Raw genomic sequence first — 23244 nt, forward strand, 5'->3', positions numbered from 1 at the left:
TGCCCAATTTAATCTGGATTTGTCACTGAAGACAACCTGGTTCCACTTCGCAGCAGTCCAGTTCCATCGTTCATGAGACCACTGGAAATGGAGGCGAAGCTGGGTGGGTGTTAAAGGCAATACACATAATTGGTGCCTTGAGACCAAATGTTCTTCAGTCAAGTACCTGGAAATGGTTTTGACAAACACAGGGGCCTGTAATAATGGTGTCACCTGTCTCTGTATGATGGACAATAAAACAGTTGGAGCTGCTTGTACTTGTCAAACAATCAGACAACCCTCTCTTCTGGTGGTCTGTTGAGGGCACCCTGAGCCTGATGGCCTTGTGTGCATGTCCTCACACATCCACTGGCCCCGACACCTTCTAACAGTCTTGTCAGAACGGCCCAGGTGGCAGCAATTAATCGATACAACCTTCCAACTTTCACATTCCAATAATGTGCCCCCTCTCAAACTCTGTTAACTGGGTGAAATATCTTTGATTTCATTCTAAAAGCATGTCTAGTGGTCAATAAATTCTACACAAGCAGGAAAAGAGGTCCACTACACACAAGAAGCCCCTGAGAGCCTTTTTATAAGCCATGTGGAACCACTTTTAAGGCCTCAGTTTGCAAGACTTTTCATCTACTCATGCCACAATTGTAATAATTTGCATATTAGCCTGAGACAACTGCATGAAGAGTTTTGCATCAAAACAACAACTTCTAGGTGTTTGATTATTATTTTTTTTTAAACAGTGTATATTTTAGAATTCCTGTAATAAAAACACAACCGATTATTCAAGTTGGCATTATGGAGTCCAGTGACATGTTGGATTAAGTCAAGGACTTTCCTATTAGACATCTAAAGAGAGAATGTAATTATATGAAACTGCAGGAATGAAATACAAACTTTAAAAATCCAGCTGTGGTGAATTACAGTCATGGTGTAGTCAATGTAGAGATGGCCAAGGATACGTTTTAGAATTCAAGGAACGTTTTCAATAAACGCTTATGCATTCCTAACTTTATTTGCAAAAATCTTCATGCACCAGTAAATAAATCTATGTCTGATAATGCACAAGTATGACACTGCTATGATATATACATCTGACTTAATGCTGTGCAAAAATGCAGGTGTAATGGTCTGTCAGAGCACTGCGCTCCACTCTATTATGTCCAGGGAATCTAGAAAGATGGATAGATATCTCAGACTCCAGGAGACAGGCAAATCTCCTGGGTGCTGTATCTTTATAAAAGTCACTTCTTCCACTTTCCCTCCTCATCACTCCTCGATCAGACAATGTCCTGATGCCAGCCAATAGGAGTGAAGAGCTGTGCAGGAATGAGGAAATGTACAGTACATAACTGTATGTCTAGTCTAGTCTGCTGATCTGTATAAATGGGGGAAATCTAGTCTGAGGCCTGTATAAATGGGAGTCACTATTTTGGGCGTCTGGGGTCTGAATGTAGGGGGATCTGTTGTGTGGTCTAGATTTGTTTAGAAGGTTTGTGGTACGCTTCAGGTTAAGGAGTTCTATATTCATGTTAGGATGTATTGAAGGAGTCATGTGTACTACTGTATGTCTGATTCAAATTCTGTAGTTTGGAGGCACCATACTTTACAAAAGGGGAAAGATATCAGACCAAAAATTATGTACATCACTTTTCAAACTCTCCCTGATATCCCTTCTCAAAAGTTGGCAAGTATGCTTTACCACTAAGACTCCACACCATTGGGGATATTTTTTGATGGTTGTAAGGGCTTTTGAAAATTTCTTAAGGGAGAACATTAAAGTAATATTGCAGAATTATTGCCATTTACCCACCACTTGTGGATGACACCATGTCACTTTAGAACCCAAGCAAAAAAAGTGACTTTGTTTTTTTACCCCTATACACAGTGTTTGACAGTTACACAGTTGTTAAGAGGTTTATTCTGAAGGATAAACTGTAAAGTCAAGTGCCAACATTTTACTGCCTAAGAGTTTGTATTTATCTTCTCTATTTAACTACAGATTTGAGAATTCTCGCAGCGGGACCCGACCCAAGCGTCTGCAGAGAGCAGTGCGGGCACTTACCTCTCCCGCGGCCCCGGCTCTTTCATGTGCCGGCTGCCGGGCAGCTGGCGTATGCGTAGAGCAGAGCCGGCGCCCGGTGAGTGACGTTTCTGTGCGGGGCTCGCAGAGAAACTGCAGTAGGACCTAATACAATATACATAGCATTAAAAAGGCTACTACTAAATATGTACAAAACCCTTTGCCAAAAGACTCCTGAACTGCATGCCTTGCAAACTCCCATAAAATAATCTGTAACCCTCATATCCTATAAAAAAGAACCTATATAGTGACAACTGAATTTAATTAGATGCAAATAGCTGAACACGCTAAGTGGTTCTGAGCAGTTATCAAGTATTAAAACAACAAGGACACTGTCGGCGGCAAATCCTAAAACTGAAGACTTCACATGGATAGTTGGCAAACATAAACTTCTATATGAAAAGTGTAAAAGATAGAGCTGTTCCAACACAACATGCCATTGTAACATTGCCAGGAAGGAGGAAAACTGTATGCCTTCATTTGGCAGGATGCTGTTCAGGAAGCAGTGACATGAATGTCAAGTAAAACAGAGGACATTAGAAGTCTGGCTCATTTCTATCCCCACAATTCATGGCATAGGAGGAAAGAAATCGCTTTTTGTTTCTCTTTTCATTCATTGGGATTGAGTCCAGTGAAATGGTGGAGAACACTAAATTTTAATCTAAAAAGAAAAAAAAAATTTATGCGTAACTTCTATTTTAGACCTTTATAAATAATGCAACTTGTTTAGCAAAAATTGCAAATGTATAAACTTTTGCAGCCCGGCTGTTTTTTTCTTCAATTACTAAAAAGGAAGTAATTCCTATCTGCTGCTGTAAGCATTTCCGAAATGGATCTGAGAAAAGGTGGGCAAAAAAATAGAAAAACAAGAAAAAAAATGCATAAGTCAAACAATATTGTGTTGTTGTTTTAATGCATTGTTTGCATTTGTGTTGCCAAATTAACAAAGAAAGAAAAATGACGGTTATGTGAGCTCCAGGCAAATCAAAACGCTATGGCTCTGGATGTTCTCATTACTACCTGGGAAACCGAAGAAACAGTTTTGATACACCAAGCAAAATCAATGTGCGGTACTGCATAAAACTACATTGTAGTGAAGCATTCACAGATGTACATTCTGTACCCAGCAATCAAATTAAGAAACTGTGACAACAGAAGTTAAGAACAATAAGGCTAGTTATCGTATGTTTTATGTCTCTCCTGTTTTGTCTTTTAGAGCATTGGGCAACAAGAGAATGCCATCGTTGGCGATCAATGGTTTCGGCAGCATCCCATGAAAGGTCGACAATAAGCCCTCTAGAAATCTGCATTGCCAGGTGATCTTTTGCATTTATCCCGACACTGCAGTGCTTTGGAGTATGATTCTGCTTGTCCCATGTAATGGGCAGAGCAGCTTTCACTTTGTGTTTGGGGCAGTAAAAGGAGCCAGAAAGTAGCACATCAATGTCAGGTGAGTACTACCAGCTCGGTGCTGTGGTCCCTGTCTCTCTTCCTGAGCCCCCTCTTCCATCTTTTAATTAGGCTATATTAAGATTGCATTAAAACTCTCAGTCGAGCTTTCCGACAGGAGTTCTGTTTGAATACTCAAAAATGGTATCCAAACAAAGCCTACAGCCAAACCATTCAACTTAATGAGGCAAACAGAGTCCAAAGATGCTAACTTTACACGCCATTTAACCTGGTTTTCATTCACTTCCTTCTGTTTTGGAGGACCTAATAGCAACTTTGGCATCAATCATCTAGCTGTTTTATGGCTTTGCACAACTTCCAAGTTGTAATAGGGCACCCATTAACTTGTAGCGGGCTCTAGGATTTTGTATGCAGGCATACAGAGATTAAATTTATTTCTGTCAGATTCTGTATGAATAAAAAAAAAAATGTAGCATGGTATACTGAACGCCAAATTATGAAAGCATTTTCCCTTAGAAGTATTGCATTTGAAGAAGAATTTCTCTATCATTAGCGAACCTCAAAGAGCAAAACAAAGTATCTTCACCTTATGGAGTTACAGGGTCCTCTGTCTGCCACCTTACAGTTTAATACATGGGGCCTTAATGCAGAGTTATTCAGTGACCCTACATTTAGTTCATTTTTGCAATTACCCAATGTTCAACTACAACCCGAATGTGCCACTTAAATACTGGTAAGTACTGAATATGAATAAAAGTATAATACAAAGGAAATTTACAAACTACTATACTGAGGTATATGTAGGAGAAAACTCAAATTAATTAACCTAAAGCAAGTTTGTAGGTTTTTTCGGAAAACCATCAATCACTTTTGTTCCGGGTATGCAGTTCTAAAGGTCAATGTACATGTGATAATTATCTACAAGTCTTCTTTTCATGCTCGTGTGAGTCCTGGTTAGTAATTTTCATTCTTCCTTTCTGTACAGCCCAAGAACAAAGGAACACATAAGGTGATTGTTATTTTCTGCCGTAGCCGCTAGTATGGGTGTATTTGATGAAATTGGCTGTTATTGTCCTGCTGTTAACACTCTTATATTCATGTCCTAATATGATAATGTTAACAGCTTGTGTTATTTACCACTCAAGTAGCAGCCTTAAAGGGTTATTCCTATCATGGCCAAAAATGGCTGAGACAGCAATTCACCTCTGTATGCAGCGGTCATTGGGCGGTCGGGAACATTTAAACCATATAGAACAGCCTGCTTGGCTGTTTCCATTCTCTTAACGTACCATGGCTGCCTCTTGGGCAAGAGAGGGGATGTCAGTTCTTGAGCAGATGTGGGTCCCAGAGATGGTATCTGCATCTCTCAGACTTGTATGGCACAACCTATAGATATGAGAATACCCCTTTAACTGCACCATATTGACATTTAGGTATGAAGGAAAATAACTGACTCCACTATTACGTGTCAATTATTACACGCATGTTTTTTTTTAAGTGGTGGAGGGGCCTAATGGAATCCTATCAGTAACCTAGACACAGTTTCCTGAAAACTACCTTTGTGCCCTCTTATAGCAATGTAACTTTGACATATGATGGGACAACGATGGCAAAATCCTTTTTTTTCTGGGCCCATATATGTTAATATTAGCTATGTGGAGCACCGCCGCAATGATTCCAAATTATCTGCTATGGAAAAGAAAATAAAACCTTTCAAACCTCCAGTTTTGTTAGATACACCAGGCTATTATTTATTTCTGTCCAACCCTGTCAGGTCTTATCACATGCGGGGAAGGGGAACAATGACCTAACGTTTGCTCCCCTCTCACCTATCCTAACCATTAGCGGAGACTCATATGAGCTTGTAAGATATCTATCTTAATAATAAGAGTATTTTTCTGCTGTCAACTACCCAGATTGTGGCTAGCCCTTCTTCTGCTTGAGGCAAACAGCAAAATGCCCCCCCCCCCAACCCAAAAAATATAAATTGTGTGTGTGTATATATATATATATATATATATATATATATATATATATACGGTTCGATTTACCAAAGAGTTGTCTCCTGTGCTTTTTCAGCTCACACTAGAGCTTATCAAGTATGCTCGCTCATCTATGTAAGTAATCTTACCAGTTCAGGATATCTAACATGTTGTTTGTAAAAACCTTTTAGAATGTACAGTATAATTATTTAAGAACATAATGAACATATAGATTGTTTTCCCCTATGCATTTTTAATCCAATACTGCAAATATATAGATATACATAGGAATGAATCTGAGTTAACAGGAAAAAAAATGTACATAACAAGTCGAATGGGACTCCTGTAGAGATGAGCAGCCTACTCGTTTCGAGTAATTACTCGCTCGAGCACCGCGATTTTCGAGTACTTCCGTACTCGGGTATCAAGATTCGGGGGGCGCCGGGGGGCGGGGGGAGGCGTGGCGGAGCGGGGGGTAGCAGCGGGGAACAGGGGGAGCCCTCTCTCTCTCCCTCTTCCCCCACTCCCCGCTGCAACCCCCCACTCACCCACGGCGCCCCCCGAATCTTTTCGCCCGAGTACAGAAGTGCTCGAAAATCGCGGTGCTCGGGCGAAAAAGGGGCGTGGCCGAGTAGGTTCGCTCATCTCTAGACTCCTGTATTCTCTAGACTCTTATTTGCATTGACAGTGGAAAAGATTTGGGGATCTCATGCCCCTAATAGAGTCATTTAAAAATTGGAAAGGCCTAAACCTAGCAATGTTTGGAGGTTGTGTGCACTCCATTACATTTCAGCAAGATTTCAGTTACCCGATGGCCTTGATTGATAAAAGTGAGATTTCCCCTTATTTTTGTCAGTATTAATATATACAAGAATTCATAGCACTGGTTGCTAGCCTATTTCATTATTTTGCAGGATTGAAGACATAACTATTTGGCTACATTTAGTTATAGTTTCACAGCTGTGAAGAGATTAAGTTGATGTATTGGAGGGAGGACTGTGACTTAATTCTCCACACATTTCATATCATGCAGCTCTATCAGACTTGCATGCAGCAGCTTATTTAATGTGCACACCTGCTTTCAGAAGAAATAGAGGCTGTAGCCAAGTGGCTAACAGTGCAAATCCAGTTGGATAAATTGTGTTCGGAGACGTAGTCGTTCTGTAGATATTTATATTGGCATGACATCTAACTTATTGTTCAAACATGTGTACTAGAGATGAGCGAGCATACTCGCTAAGGACAATAACTCGATCGAGCATTGCCCTTAGCGAGTATCTCCTCGCTCGGAAGAAAAGGTTTGGCTGCCGGCGCGGGTGACAGGTGAGTTGCGGCAGTGAGCAGGGGGGAGCGGGGTGGGGGGGAGGGAGAGAGAGATCTCCCCTCCGTTCCTCCCTGCTCTCCCCAGCCACTCCCCGCCCACCGCCGGCAGCCGAATCTTTTCTTCCAAGCGGGCAGGTACTCGCTAAGGGCAATGCTCGATCGAGTAATTGCCCTTAGCGAGTATGCTCGCTCATCTCTAGTGTGTACGCATCATGGAAAGCTTCAAGTCTCTCCACACATTTCATATCATGCAGCTCTATCAGACTTGCATGCAGCAGCTTATTTAATGTGCACACCTGCTTTCAGAAGAAATAGAGGCTTTAGCCAAGTGGCTAACAGTGCAAATCCAGTTGGATAAATTGTATTCGGAGATGTAGTCGTTCTGTAGATATTTATATTGGCATGACATCTAACTTATTGTTCAAACATGTGTACTAGAGATGAGCGAGCATACTCGCTAAGGACAATTACTCGATCGAGCATTGCCCTTAGCGAGTATCTCCTCGCTCGGAAGAAAAGGTTTGGCTGCCGGCGCGGGTGACAGGTGAGTTGCGGCAGTGAGCAGGGGGGAGCGGGGTGAGGGGGAGGGAGAGAGAGATCTCCCCTCCGTTCCTCCCTGCTCTCCCCAGCCACTCCCCGCCCACCGCCGGCAGCCGAATCTTTTCTTCCAAGCGGGCAGGTACTCGCTAAGGGCAATGCTCGATCGAGTAATTGCCCTTAGCGAATATGCTCGCTCATCTCTAGTGTGTACGCATCATGGAAAGCTTCAAGTCTCTCAAGTCAAGTACAATGGTGAGGGGTAAACAACCTGGAAGAGCCTGCCTGTAGATGTATCTTATCTTTCTGGTGAAGATTGAGGCTTGGCTTATATCATTATTCATGTTGCAATGCCTTCCAATAGGTGATGCTGTGAAGGCAATTTTCCATTCCCTATTTACATACCTTTTTGCTAGGGAGCATCGCAAGGCGTATATAAGATTCCCTATACCAACTTGGAGCGCTACTCAAGGAGAAACTCTATTCCCCCCAAAACACATCAAGACCTCTCAGTCAGTCAACCTGCACCCTGCAAACACCCCAAAGGAGTCCTTCTGCAGATAAGTGTCTTTTCCTTTTGATGAATACTCTGGTTTGGCTTATATCCTTAGTCATGTCGAAAGGTCGAACATTGACTAATAGGTTAGGCACTTTCCAGCAGGTGGCAATGTGGAGATACTTTTCCGTCCCATATTTGTATAAATTAAGTTTTAAAACATAGGTGACCTTTCCTCTTTACTATTATGAAGCTACCATTTATAGAGTCCACAGATCTTGAAAGTACAAGAAGGAGTTCTTTTTGAAAGATTTGACCTCTGAAGTTCTTTTTACAACCTTCATAGAGGGCTTCTCTTTCAGTTTAATATGTTGACCAGTCCAAAACACAGTACAAATAGGTGAAACTTTATCTACATTTTTTTTTTATAGAATAGTCATACTTGTCTTACATAACATTATAAGCACTTATACCCCTGTATTGTGCAGGTAAAAAATTGCTGCAAATGCGCAATACGGAAACTAGGGAGATACGTGATGATTGCTGTGGAGGGCATCATCTTGCTGAAAAGTTGAGTGTCACATAATTGGATTCAGTGTTTTAGATATTGTGAGCCCTAAACATAAATTTATGGGGCTAATAGTAGCTGACAGATTCCATTTAAAGAGGTTGCACGAGTTGTATGCTCTCTGTAAAACCCCATTCCCCATGCGCTAACACAGCAAACAGGCATATACTCACCTCCATCCACTGTGAACAGAGGCGCTGCTTGGTCCTCCGCTCCTATGTTTGTATACAGCCTACATTTCCATCCACTTTATGAGATATTACAGGTGCTGCACCCAATAGCAGAGCGCAGCGACTGATCCCTGAGCTTTGTCATTGCCTGCAGCATCTGTCATGTCCTATAAAAAGGCAGGGAAATCTGTAAACATGACGTCAAACGGAAGGCCTGAAGCGGTACTGCAGGACACAGCAGGGAGAGGTAAGTCAATGCCTATTTCTTATGGTAGTGCATGGGAATTGGGTTTTTTGACAGAGAACATACAACTCGAACAACCCCTGTAAAAATTTAGATTGCCATAGTCTATGACATAAGGAAGATGTGTGTGTACAAAAAACTTTAGTAAAACAAAAAGTTGATCCTGTTAAAAAAAAAAGTTTGAAGTTCTCTAATACTAGAGAGGAGAGGAAGATTACTTTATCCTACATGCATCTGCAGGAGTTGCTGCCTGTGTATGTTTTGCTGCTTTGATCCTGAGCCATAATCATTAGGCCTTAGTCACACGGGCGTTTTTTCCCGCGAGTTGCGGATCGCATGATGGATGAGCATCCGCAAATCACGTGACCGGGGCTGAAAAATCGCCCGAAAAAACTGCTCCTAGCTGCGTTTCAATAGAAACGGGTCGGAGCTGTCTAGCGCATTGAATTCAATGGAGCCGGCAATACAGCCGGCTCCATTGAAAGCAATGGGGTGCGGGCGATCTCATGATGAATTTTCGGGAAGGGCTTAAAAATATAAGCCCTTCCCGGAAATTCATCCAGAAACGTGTAAAAACAAAAAAATATATATATTCACCTGGTCCCGGCAGACGGAGTTAAGCGCGGCCGGCATTTCTCCTGAACTGCTCTGAGTAGTATTCAGCAGCCGGGGATTTAAAATCCCCGCCTGCTGAATGGGCTGCCTCTGACTGGTCACAGCCATGAATTCATGAATGGGTGAGTGAGAGCTGCCTCTTATTGGTGAGGGCTGTGACCAGTCAGAGGCAGCCCATTCAGCAGGCGGGGATTTTAAATCCCCGGCTGCTGAATACTACTCAGAGCAGTTCAGGAGAAATGCCGGCCGCGCTGAACTCCGTCTGCCGGGACCAGGTGAGTACATATATTTTTTTGTTTTTACACATTTCTGGATGAATTTCCGGGAAGGGCTTATATTTTTAAGCCCTTCCCAAAAATTCATCGTGTGATCGCCGGCAGCCCATTGCTTTCAATGGAGCCGGCTGTATTGCCGGCTCCATTGAATTCAATGGGCAAACATCATTCTTCTCTGCCACAGCTGTTACAGCTGTGGCAGAGGAGAATGATTTGTCTACTATATGTTCTCAATGGGGTCAGTGCTGCTGCCGCCGGCCCCATTGAGCGCATATAAAGAAGAGAACAGAAATCGCAGATCGCAGATAGGTGCGATCTGCGATTTCTGTTCTATAATTTATCGGACAAGCGCATAAAAAGCGCTCATTTGTCCGATACCATTGCAAAGCAATGGTTTTATAAAATCGCCGGACGCATGCGCAAATCACGTGAAAAAACACCTGTCTGACTGAGCCCTTAGAAAGCACAATTTCCATAGAGCTTCCAAATTGTGCTGCACATAGCCATCAGCGCAATAAACCTTCAGAATATACAGCAGATTATGTTTTCATCTTGCACTGTTTTTCTGTCCGGTGTAAAATGCTGTCCTACGCTTGCACACATAAAAAAAAGGCAAGCAGCACATAATCGTGCAACCAACAAGAAAAATCTCTTTACCTTATAAGATCATCTATATTCTCTTCCACAACCGTAGGAGGAACATTAGAAACAATAACTTGCATATCCAGCTGGTTGACCACAGAAATCTGAAAAGATATTGACAAGAAAATCAAGTGGAACTTCAGGCGGACTGCCCCATTAGTACCAAATGTGATAAAAGATTTCACGTTTCTCGAGTAGGCAGTAGTAATCTAATAATTTCTCCTTTCGGCTCAGAGCAGTAGCTGTAGGAACCAGGAAGCCTTGCTGTTCTCTTTTACAAAACAGAACTGCTGGAAGTAAGAACTGCAGAATAAACAAATGCTTTTAAGTATTGTGTACTTAGTTTATGTGTATATTGTTACCGCTATAACTGCAGATTTTATGTCTGGCTAATGATTATTCCCATTTAGTGGTTCTTTGAAGGAATTAGATGTCATTGGCGTGTTTTTATAGTAAATTCTGGAGTATAAGGGGAATTCCAAATAAAAAGTATGTCTGTTTGTGCATATAAATGTTTATATACTACATCTATAGATAATTATTTATTACTATGCAAGATAGTGATGCTATTAGTATTGGCCATGGCTGGCTTAACTCCTTTAGTGGCATGCCCAGAAAATCTCTGGGGCTTGCTGCACTGACCATGCAGTTAAACCCCGAAAGATTTCCATGGACAGCTCTAGTGCTGAAATGTGCAGAGTACTGAGCTGTCATCTGCCATAATCAGAAGCAGCTGCCTGTGATTGGCTGAGTGCCGCAGCCAATCAGAAGCAGCTCTTTCAGCACGCGGGGATTTTAAATCCCCGCCTGCTGAAAGAACTGCATTGGAGAGCCAGGGATAGTGCAGAAAGTATGCGGCTGAGCCCCAGCAGCTGAAGGAAGGTGTGTATGTAGTGTTTATGATTTTTTACACTACTTTGCCTTGTTTTTTAGGGAAGGGCTTATACTTAAAGCCCTTCCCTGAAAAACAATTACTGGATACCGGCAGCTGGATCCCCTAACGCAGCTGTCATCTGTGACAGCTGCAGTAGGTAATTCCTTATTCCCTTCAGGGATTTAGAATTCCTTTTCTGCATCTATAACAGATGTGGCAGGTGCAGCAAGGAATGCTTTATTCCCCGCGGGGATGAAGGAAACATCTACCGCATGCAGCAGATGTGTTCTTCATCCCCATGAGGACAAGGCAGCGGCGGACAGGTAAGTTTTTTTTTTTAGACTAAAATTCTTGTTTTTCAGGGAAGAGCTTATATTTAAAGCCATTCCCTGAAAAAACAATTACAGGGTATCGGCAGCAGCCGCAGCTCCATTGATGACAATGCGTGCATTCCATTTAGAGCAAACATGTCCTATCTTTGCAGGCATGCACCTGTAAAACAGGGACATGTGCACACACCATAGGGAATGCATTGGTTCTAATAGAAGTGTGTTTTTGTGCACGCACAAAAATACGCTCGTGTGAAGCCACCCTTACATAGGAAAATTACCACATAATTGCTTAGTTCTTTAAGTTCAAAATGTAAATTTTTATTTCAATTTCGGCTGAATTCTCATAACGTAACAATATGTGTTGCATTAGACACATCATGGTTAGATTTTAAGGGTAGTTTTTAACTTATTTACTTCAGATCACCTTCCATCTTAAAAAAAAATATTTGTTTTTAAATTCACTAAAACTATTTCCACTTACATGAAAATGGCCGTAATAATATTTAATTTTAGTTCAAGGGTTTAACTTTATACAGAATGACTTCAAACTCCCTCTAGGAAGCTGGACTTCAAGAACGCTCGTCTCAATTCTTTGGAATAGGATCAATGGCTCTGACAAGCACTCACTTAGGTAACACATGATGTGCTGTCATGGTACAAAACAAAATTGCTTTTCAACCTAAAAGCTGAGATATTCTGAAAGCTCTGGACATAAAAAGAAATAATAGGTTTCCCATCTTGAAAGGCTGTGTAAGATTTACAAATGACGACCTAATCCATGCATGTTTCAGAAGTGGAAAATGTCTAAAAGTTGTGTTGGCATTAGATTTGAATTTTTATTATAGCTGGTGACTTTTTTGTCAGTTCTGTGGACTCATAAAGGAGAGATCTGAGGTTTTTTTTTCTTCCTCAAAACAACTTCTGAAGTTCTGAAAACTTTTACACTGCAAATTTCAGCATTTGTAACTCAATTAATATTGTCTATCTTTTACAGATTTTTTTTCCCGTAAAGTACACAATGCCAAATGTAAAAATTGGCTATTTACTAAAATCATTCCTTAACTAGGCCTCTTTCCAACACTGTAGGAGACTATAAATGAAACACTAAAACCACATGGAATATATCACCATTACAAGCCTCCTTTAGTCTAGGCACTTAAAGGAGTTGTCTCATATATAGACTAGTCTTATCAATATGTACTATTATGGCACGTGGACATCAGAAAATAGGATTTATCACTCAAGGTTGTGTCCATGAATAGAATAGAAAGCTGCTTGGTAAGAATAGTTCCAACTATAGTGAACTTGAGTAGTCCATATATTAAGCAAGTGGTCATTCATCTGAGATTACAAAACCAAGGCTAATCTCTTTCAGAAACAGTACCACATTTAAATTTAAGTAAATGAAGCTACAGCGGTGCTTAAATGTTTGAGAACGCTTCAGAATTTTCCATATTTCTGCTAATATTTAACCTAAAACTGCATTTGATTTTCACACAAGTCCTAAAAGTAGATAAAGAGAATGAAATCAAACAAATAAGTCAAAAATAGTAGACTTGGTTATTTATTTATTGAGGAACATGATCCAATATCAATGTCTGTGAGCGGCAAAAGTTTTCAAATCTTTGCTTTCAGTATGTGGTGTGGCCCCCTTGTGCAGCAATAACCAGATCTAAACATTTCTGGTAATTGTTGATTAGTCCTTCTTATTAGCTTGTAGAAATTTGAGCCCCTCCGTACAAAACAGCTTCAATTTTATTATGTTGGTGGGTTTCTTCCCATGAACGGATCACTTCAAATCCTTCTATAACATTTCTATAGAATTAAGGCTAGGACTTTCACTTGGACATTCTAAAACTTCAACTTTCTTCTTCTTTAACCATTCTTTTGTAAAATGACTTGTGTGCTTTGGGCCATTATCTTGCTGCATGACCAACAGTTCTCTTGAAATTCAGCTCACGGACAGATGTCCTGACTTTTTCCTTTATAATTTGCTGGTATAATTCAAAATTCTGTACCATCAATGATGGCCAGTTATCCTGGTCAAGATGTAGCAAAACAGGTCCAAACCAGGATACTACCACCACCATGTCCCACACATGGTAGGATGCTTTTCCTGTAATGCAGTGTTTTTCTTTCTCCAAGCATAATGCAAGATCTATTTTGTTTCGGTAACTTTCTTGCTTGTCCTGGTGATCTTTAGTAAACTGCAGATGGGAAGCAATGTTCATTGTACAGACCCGTTTCTCCTTGCAGTCCTGCTATGTACACAATTGTTGTTCAATGTCCTCCTGATGGTAGAGTCATGAACATTACCAGTAGCTAGTGTGAAAAAGTCCTTTAGTAGGTTAGAAATTACCTTGGGTTTCTTTGTGACCTCACACTATTATATGCCTTGCTGTTGATGTGATCTTTGTTGCTCAACGGTTGATAGAGAAGGTATTAATGGTCTTGAATTTCCTCCATTTGTACACAATCTGTCTGATTGTGGGTAGGTGGATTCCAAACTCTTTAGATATAGGTTTGTAATCATTTGCAGCCTGATGAGCATCAACAACTCATCTTCTAAGATCCTACAAAATTTCCCTTGCATCATTATACACTTTCACAAATGTGTTGTGAATAGAGATGAGTGAGCGTACTCGTTAAGGACAGATACTCGAGCGAGTATCGTCCTTTTCGAGTACCTGCCTGCTCGCCCGCAAAGATTCAGGTGCCGGCGGTGGAGAGCGGGTGGGAACGGGGAGGAGATTTCTTCCCCCCCCCCGGCTCCCTCCTGCTCACTCTCGCAACACAGCGCTCACCCCCGCCGGCACCCAAATCTTTGCAGGCGACCAGACAGGTACTCGAAAAGGACAATACTCGCTCGAGTATCTGTCCTTAATGAGTACGCTCGCTCATCTCTAATTGTGAAGATCAGACTTTAACTGATCTACTCTTCGGAATTGTGTGAAAATCTGATATACCGGTAGTTTTAGGTCAGATATAGGGAGAATTATGAAAAAGTTTGAAGGGTTCACAAACTTTCAAGCACCGCTGTAAGCTGTAATACTAGAAGCAGACTAAAGACAAGATTGGCACAGTTTCTGGAAGAAAGTAACAAAAGTTATGTAATCTCCTCAAAATAGAACCAATCATAAAATTCAGTTGTCTCGCTTTAGACAAGTAGTCAAATGTATTATTAGATATTTTTAAATATACTTACAATGACATCAGCCTTGCTGCTCAACCCTTTTCCATAATCATCTGTTGCAATAACTTCAAATTTGAAATAAGACCTTCTCATATTCTTGAAGAGCATTGCAGTTTTGATAACTCCAGAATAGAATTCGATAACAAAGCCTTCTTTTCCATCCTTAATTGGTGGCACAATCAGTTTATAACTATTGCTGCTGTAGTTCCCAGTATCTCTATCTGTGGTCTGCAATGACATTTAAAATGTGTATTAGGAGAGTTCATGCAAATTTCAAATATACTTTTTGTTACAATTTCCTAACATCGTTAAGAGAGCTCGCTACTGTTAGAAGTGTCCACTAAGCAGCTTTTCTCCAGTTTTTCCCTCTTGGCTTTGCTTTACTTGCGGGTCTCTACTTACATTCTTCTCAAAACTACAGTATGCTTTCCTGAAAATATTGCAGCGTTTCACAGTAAACATAGTTCTTTATAATGAGGGAGCCTGTTGGTATTTCATGCTGCCCGTGTTTAGGGCAGCATAAATCTTCTAACAGGTTCCCTTTAATTGAAGTCTTGGGGGAAGTTCTCCTTATGGCATACAGGGCTTATTTATCAACTTGTATACCATTGACAAATGTGAGCTATCAAAAACCAGTTTGATTCCTAAGATTTACTTAAAGACAAAAAAAAGGTACTTATTGAAATAGTTTCTAGATTTCATTTGACCCATGATTCTATTTAATTTTCCAGTAAATCATATAGGACATTTGTTCGTCATGGGTGTACTAACCAGTTTAACCTCTTAAAAGTAAGCACATTTATTTATGTTGAAGTGCAGCAATTAGTTTTAAACACAGTGCCGCTGGTAATCCTAAAGGAAATTTAATGGAACACAAAGAAGGAAAAAGGCAGTATGCTGTCATTATCTTCAAAGAGTACTGCATTTCCATAGGGGATCACAAACCAGTAAATGTTCTAAATAATTAAGTAGTACTAGCGGAAGCTGGGGGAGTATATTAGGCAGGCCTTTTATTGTATACAGCACAAAGCATCTGTAGCTTTTTGTTAGAAATCTAAAGTGGTCTGGTTGACACAATAGAATAAATGATCATTGGAACAAAGTTCAAATTGTAGTACTGGACTTTTAATATCTTAGAATGCTGCTAAAAAACTGAAATTTGAACAGGTTGTATTACAAATGTTATATAGGATATGTGACTCTGTTTACACTCTTGTCAGGTTTCTCTGATGGTTAAGACAGCAAACTATGTTGCATTTTTCTGTCTACTTAAAAAAAAAGAATCAGGAAGAATCTGGAAATCTGTTCTAGATTTGATTTGACTCATCAGATCTCCTATGGGTTTTAGAAAAATGATAACCAGAACACCAATGTAAATAGAACTTAAAGGGGGTCAGAAACACTATCTTTTCTCCTTAGGGAGAGCACCTAGACAGTGAGGGAGCGAGGAGACTCAAAAGGCCATTTATGCTCCTCTGGGTAATATGCTAATAAGGTAGATGGAATAATATCTCCACAGTGCCACCTATTTGAAGGCAATTCCCCGTCATTGTTACAAGGCTTGTATAAAGAGTCTAATATTGACTTGAAGGAATGCTGCCGTCCAATATTTGGCACTGTGGAGGTATTGTTCCATCTTCCCTATTTGCATAGAACTTAAAGTAAGCAAGTAATATAATAACTCAATCGACTAAGTGATTTTAGCATGTACAGGAGCTATATGCCGCACTGTTCTATACTGAGGGGTCCCATCAAATCTCTACAGGAGTGTGGGGATCCAGTACAACCATGCTGAGGTGTTTTTGATGTAAAGTTCCTTGCTCACTGCCTAACCATTTTAATTCTTTCAGAAATGAAACTTTGGATTGCTCATCTAATAAATCATAATTGCGATTTCTATAGAACTGTACTTTTGCACTTGCCTTACATTCAATTAATAAACCATAAGTATAACAATAGTCATAATTACTTTCAGGGTGGACACTCACTAGCGATATTTTCTTTCTTGTGCTGTGAGAGCAAGAGAAAACTCTCGCCTTGCAGCGCAAGAAAGACGCCGGTATAGAACTGGCATCGCTAGTGCTTTCAATGGGGCCAGCGGCAGCAGCACTAGCCTCATTGAAAACATAGGGAGAATGCCGTGGACTTTGGCCACAGCTGTGTCAGGAGTTTCCTTCATCCCCGCGGGGACCGCGGGGATGAAGGAATCCTCTGCCACAGTTGTCACAGCTGTCACAGCTGTGGCAGAAGTCCCCGGCATTCTATTCCATTGCTTTCAATGGGATCGGCACTGCTGCCGATCCCATTGAAAGTACTGCTTTGTGCCAAGCCCCGCTTTATGATTATCGGGGAAGGGCTTGAAATATAAGCCCTTCCCCGATAATCAGCAATAAGTGTAAAAAATTTTTTTTTTTTAATTACTCACCTCTCTGTTGCTCAGGCGCATCCTCCGGCTGGCTCCCCTGCACTGCTATTAAGCTATTTCAGCAGGCAGGGATTTTAAAATCCCCGCCTCCTGAAAGGGCTGTGCTGATTGGCTGAGGGCTCAGCCAATAGCAGCTAGTGCTTAGCTATTGGCTGAGCGCTCAGCCAATGACACATAGCCCTTAGCTATTCATTCAGCACAGCCCTTTCAGGAGGCGGGGATTTTTAAATCGCCGCCTGCTGAAAGAGCTTAATAGCAGTGCAGGGGAGCCAGCCGGAGGATGTGCCTGAGCGACAGAGAGGTGAGTAATTAAAAAAAAAAATTTTTTTTACACTTATTGCTGATTATCGGGGAAGGGCTTATATTTCAAGCCCTTCCCCGATAATCATACTGCGGGGCTTGGCAGAAACCATTGTTTTCAATGGGATGGGCAGCAGTCCGGACTTCTGCCACAGCTGTCACAGCTGTCACTGCTGTGGCAGAAGTCCCCGGCATTCTCCATCTCTTTTCAATGGGGCTAGTGCTGCTACCGCTGGCCCCATTGAAAAGACTGGCGATTTCCCGGTGTGATGCCGATATCCCGGCGTGATGCCAGTTTTTTTCTCGCACTGCGCTGCGAGACTTTAACTTTACTCTTGCAGCGCAGTGGAGAAAAAAACGCCAGTGGGTGTCAACCCTTAGTGTTCTAATGGAGCATGTTTGAGAAGATCCAACACATTGATTGAGTGGACATTGAGTACTGATATATAATGAGAAGTCTATTGGGCTATATTCAAACAAGCAATATTCTTGAACAAGTTCTGATCAATTCTGTGATGGATAGAACTGGCATGGCAAAAGAATCCATTCATTTGAATTGGTTAATTCCCACAATTTATAGTCTGAGTTAGAAAATCCCTGCACGTCCTTTTTTGAGCTATTCTTCTTCAAGAATCACCAATTATTTTCTATGGGAGCATAAAATGTTGCATCCCAATCACATGCCATGCAATTCGCATCCAAATGTAATGCAGTTTTCACATGTTACTATGGGACCACATACAAAAAAAAGAAAGGCCAGAGCAGTGAAAAACGGATGTAAACTGGATTCAAATTAGGTGTAAGAATCCAAAAACTCATCCCAAACACATAAACATGGTATCAAAGTTTCATGGAAAATAGTTTCTGACTGATCAAAATCTCACTTGCCTGTACAAATACAGTCTCGCTTCAACTACTAAATTATGAATGGGAATTAGAGGGCCACTCCAGTGATTTTTAGTTTTTTATTCATCACATAAGTAGCCCCCCAGTATATATACGTCTACTAGTATTACCTGTGTGATGAACTAATGGATTGTACCATAGAGGCTCTGCATGGGGTGGAAGGCGGTGGGGGGAGCAGAAACTTTTATCACATTTTATGCTGATTATTAGAAGCTCCTGTCACACAGTTATAATGAAGGAGATTACAGCTTATTCTTCTGACTGCATACTTATAGCTCTGAGCCTTATTTAGGTGAATATACAGAGTACTAATAATCACACTGTCCTCCCTGTGGGCAAAGAGAATACTGTTTCAAACTGTTTATATAATTCTGTGTTGATGCATCATGGGAAAGCTAGCATAGAAGAGATAAAAGAGAGAAGAATCTAGAAATCACGATGGTGCCTGATTGATAAGTATCAGAAAGGAAGCTGCACTGCATGGAAGTGACTGCAATATTCTCAGGTGATGTCAAAAGTGTGACAGGCAATCAGGTAAGGGGTGCAGTGGTAACAAAATATGTTTTTGCTAAAGTGACCTTTAAATTATCTGCATCCATGAACATTTTTATAAAAGACACTGAGTGTTACAGTTAGTCAGAAAAAATAATGTTTCCTCTAAGGAGTACATCAGAAGTTTTAACTGATTTTATCAAAATATTTATTTTGAGTGTTAGCTTTTTTTCAATGAAAGTTTTCTCTATAATCCAGCATTATTACCAGTAGGATTGCCGATTTTTTATTCATTGGTAGAAGTCCATGTGTATTTCAAAAATGACAACTCTGTGAAGTAGAACTCATGCTTTATCTTTTATGAATGTATGCATTGTGTCATCTCTGTGTAGCACATTATTTACAGGGCAAGGTTGATTTGTTTTGTTTGGTCTACAATGTGATAAGAACTATTTAAACCTTCCAAACTCACAGACATTGTTGGGAATCTTGTTATCATTATTCAGCAATCCCACTATTATTTACAGTTTGAAAGGATTCCGTCTGGCTTCACAATAACTGTACTGAAAAGGCAATGCTGCCATTCTCACCTTGGATTAAGCCGTCCTGCTACAGTAATAAGCCCGGGGAACACAAAGAACACATATATACAAGACAGGCTTGGTGTAGAAAGCTAGCAAAATAAATGTATAATCAGAGGACAAGACAGCATCAAATGGGAGACTTAACCCCTTAGTGACTACTAGAGATGAGCAAGCACCAAAATGCTCGGGTGCTCGTTGCTCGAGTCGAACTTTTCTTAATGCTCGAGAGCTCGTTTCGAGCAACGAACCTCATTGAAGTCAATGAGCGACTCGAGCATTTTTGTATGGGACCGATGCTCCACATAGGCGATGACTTGTCAAACACCAGAAAACATCAGAAAACCATGGAAACACCAGAGAAATGGATAGGGAAGGGCAGGGGTAGCATGCATGGCTGCATCTGAGGCTCCCAGGTGCCACTATTAAGCCAAAATGGGGGTAAAAGTCTGGCGTCAACCCCCCTAACAATTTACTTCTGACAAACCCTCATTAACAAGGCACACGCGCTGACACATCTTAGCTAGGCACCACATTACCTGCAACCAAGGGCAATCACTGCCTGCCAGTGACACCACTGCCTCTTCTTCTGGGTTACATGCTGGCATTGCTGTCCAACCCCCCATACGACCCTGCGTCCACAACGCACCCAAAATTTTCCCTGCGCAGCGTTCAGCTGGCCTCATGCCACACTCTCGCTTCATAGCCACACCACCCTCATGTGTATTTATAGGTGCGTAATGGATGAGGAGGAACCGGGGGCATACACTGCAGAGGGTTGGCAGGGCTAGGCAGCGACCCTCTTTGAAAGTGTGGGCGATAGCCCACAATGCTGTTGAGAGTTGATGAAAAAATGGACGTACGATCATCATTCCAATCCTATGCCACCTCCATCACAAAATTGTCAGGGGGCCGCAAACATGGGCATAAAGGGGACTCAGGTGCCAGCACTTCTACACATCTCCACAATGCAGCAATACTTTGTGTGGGAAGCACGTGAGCGCCCAGGGTCAGGCTCGGTCCCAGCCTCCACCTTGTGTGACCTAAGGTGCCGCGAGTTACATAGCAATGGGAAATCCACGTGTCCCCACACAATTCATTCTGTGTAGGGGTCAGATAGCTGAACACCGCAATGGGAAGTCTTTGAGTTCCTTGGGCTCGCCTATGCTGTCAGTGCACACAGATGGTATTACAGAGGAAGAAATCAGAGTGCCCAAACATGGCAGAGTTTCACCCCGCCAAAGACTTCAGCCTCAGCCCCCATTTCTGCCCTAGTCAGTCAGTGTATTTGTGCCAGACAGGTAAAACAACGCAATGAGAAGTCTTTGTGCACCCACAGCATAGGCGAGCCCCTGGAACCCAAGAAGAGTATTACACATGAAGAAATCAGAGTGCCCAAAAATGGCAGAGTTTCACCCTGCCAAGGACCTCTGCCTCAGCCCACATTTCTGTCCAATTTATTCTTTGTATGTGTCAGATAGCTGAACAATGCAATGGGGAAGGCTTTGTGAACCCACAGTATAGGCGAGCTCAAGGAACTCAAACATGGTATTACACATGAGGAAATCAGAGTGCCCAAACATGGCAGAGTTTCACCCTGCTAAGGGCCTCGGACCACATTTCAGCCCTAGTCAGTCAGTGTATTTGTTCCAGACAGGTAAAACACTGCGATGGGAAGTCTTTGTGCACCCACAGCATAGGCAAGCCCAAGGAACTCAAACATGGTATTACACATGAGGAAATCAGAGTGCCAAAACATGGCAGAGTTTCACCCAGCTAAGGGCCTCGGCCCACATTTCTGCCCTAGTCAGTCAGTGTATTTGTGCCAGACAGGTAAAACACTGCGATGGGAAGTCTTTGTGCACCCACAGCATAGGCGAGTCCCTGGAATGCAAGGAAAGTATTACACGTAAAGAAATCAGAGCGCCCAAACAAGGCGATTTCACCTTGCCAAGGACCTCAACCTCGGCCCACACCCTCAGTAATCGTGGGTGTAAAGCAGACTCGGATGCTAGTGCAACTGTGAACGTCTCATGAATGCAACAATGCTCCTTTTGTTTGGCCCAAACCAGTGTCTCAGATAACTGTGGTAACACGAGAGAAAATACATGTTGCCCAGCGCTGATCCCCAGACCCCAAGCAGGAGGAGAAGGTGGCATAATAAGCCCGAGAAACCATGACCGAGGTAGGACCCGCAATACTCTGTTTAGGAAGTACGTGAGCGAGCCCTGGGTCAGGCTTGGTCCCAGCCTCCACCTTGTGTGACACAAGGTGCCACGAGTTACATAGCAATGGGAAATCCACGTGCCCCACACATGTCATTCTGTGTAGGTGTCAGATAGCTGAACACTGCAATGGGAAGTCTTTGAGTTTCTTGGGCTCACCTATGCTGTCGGTGCACAAAGATGGTATTACACAGGAAGAAATCAGAGTGCCCAAACATGGCAGAGTTTCACCCCGACAAGGACCTCGGCCTCAGCCCCCATTTCTGAACTAGTCAGTCAGTGTATTTGTGCCAGATAAAACGGGAAGTTTTTGTGCACCCAAAGCATAGGCAGACCCCTGTAAAATTTCTGCAGCAAAAGTATAGGCGAACCCCAGTAACATATCTGTAGCAAGAGTATAGGCGAACTCCTCAAACCATTTAGTAGAAACTGTATAGGCAGACACCAGTAACATTTCTGAAGCCATAGTATAGGCAGACCCCAGTAACATTTCTGTAGCAAGAGTACAGGCAGACCCCAGTAACATTTCTGTAGCAAAAGTATAGGCGAACCCCTGTAACATTTCTGTAGCAAGATTATAAGAGAACCCCTCAAACCATTCAGTAGAAACTGTATAGGCAGACCCCTGTAACATTTCGGTAGCAAGAGTATAGGCGGACTCCAGTAACATTTCTGTAGCAAAATTATAGGTGGACCCCAGTAACATTTCTGTAGCAAGAGCATAGGTGGACCCCAGTAACATTTCTGTAGCAGGAGTATAGGCGGACCCCAGTAACATTTCTGTAGCAAAATTATAAGCGAACCTCTCAAACCATTCAGTAGAAAAGATATAGGCAGACCCCAGTAACATTTCTGTAGCCAAATTATAGGCGGAGGCTGACTACCACTCCGCCACCTATGTTGCAGCTGGTATTCCACTATTGCTCTACGCTGCTCGTACAGCCTGGCCAACATGTGCAGCATAGAATTCCAGCAAGTGGGCACGTTGCACAGCAGTCGGTGCTCTGGCAGATGAAACCGACGTTGCAGGGTCCTCAGGGTGGCAGCCTCCGTGGTGGACTTGCAGAAATGTGTGCAGACGCTGCACACCTTGCCGAGCAGGTCAGACAAGTGGGGGTAGTTTTTCAGAAAGCGCTGAACCACCAGACTGAAGACGTGGGCCAGGCATGGCATGTTTGTGAGGCTGCCGAGCTGCCGCCAGGTTACGTCCATTGTCACACACGACTATGCCTGGTTGGAGGCTCAGCGACGAAAGCCAGAGGTCGGTCTGCTCTGTCAGACCCTGCAGCAGCTTGGGGGCCATGTGCCTCTGGTCTCCTAAGCTGATTAGTTTCAACACGGCTTGCTGACACTTGCCCACCACTGCGCTGCCGCGCCGCGCACTACCGACTGCTACCGACGTGCCCACACTTTTTAATTGAGGGGTAGACGTGGCGGAGTAGGAGGAGGGGGAGGGTTTGGAGGAGGTGGCATAAAACGCTGCAGATACCAGCACCGAGGTAGGGCCCGCTATTCTGGGTGTGGGTAGGACGTGAGCTGTCCCAGCCTCCACCAAGTTCACCCAATGTGCCGTCAGG

At 42.4% G+C, this 23244-nt stretch overlaps 1 protein-coding gene across 1 annotated transcript in view; it reads right to left on the reverse strand.

Moving 5' to 3' along the window:
- PCDH15 (protocadherin related 15) overlaps positions 1-23244 on the reverse strand; it is a 1187477-nt gene that overhangs the window by 163202 nt on the left and 1001031 nt on the right. The window contains exons 27-28 of the mRNA XM_066601652.1: positions 14751-14966; positions 10355-10443 (exon numbers count right to left, since the gene is read on the reverse strand). Of these exons, the coding sequence (XP_066457749.1) occupies positions 10355-10443; positions 14751-14966 (305 nt within the window). The remainder of the gene's footprint in view (positions 1-10354; positions 10444-14750; positions 14967-23244) is intronic.

The sequence above is a fragment of the Eleutherodactylus coqui genome, chromosome 4, assembly GCF_035609145.1.
Source record: "Eleutherodactylus coqui strain aEleCoq1 chromosome 4, aEleCoq1.hap1, whole genome shotgun sequence".
Lineage (NCBI taxonomy): Eukaryota > Metazoa > Chordata > Amphibia > Anura > Eleutherodactylidae > Eleutherodactylus > Eleutherodactylus coqui.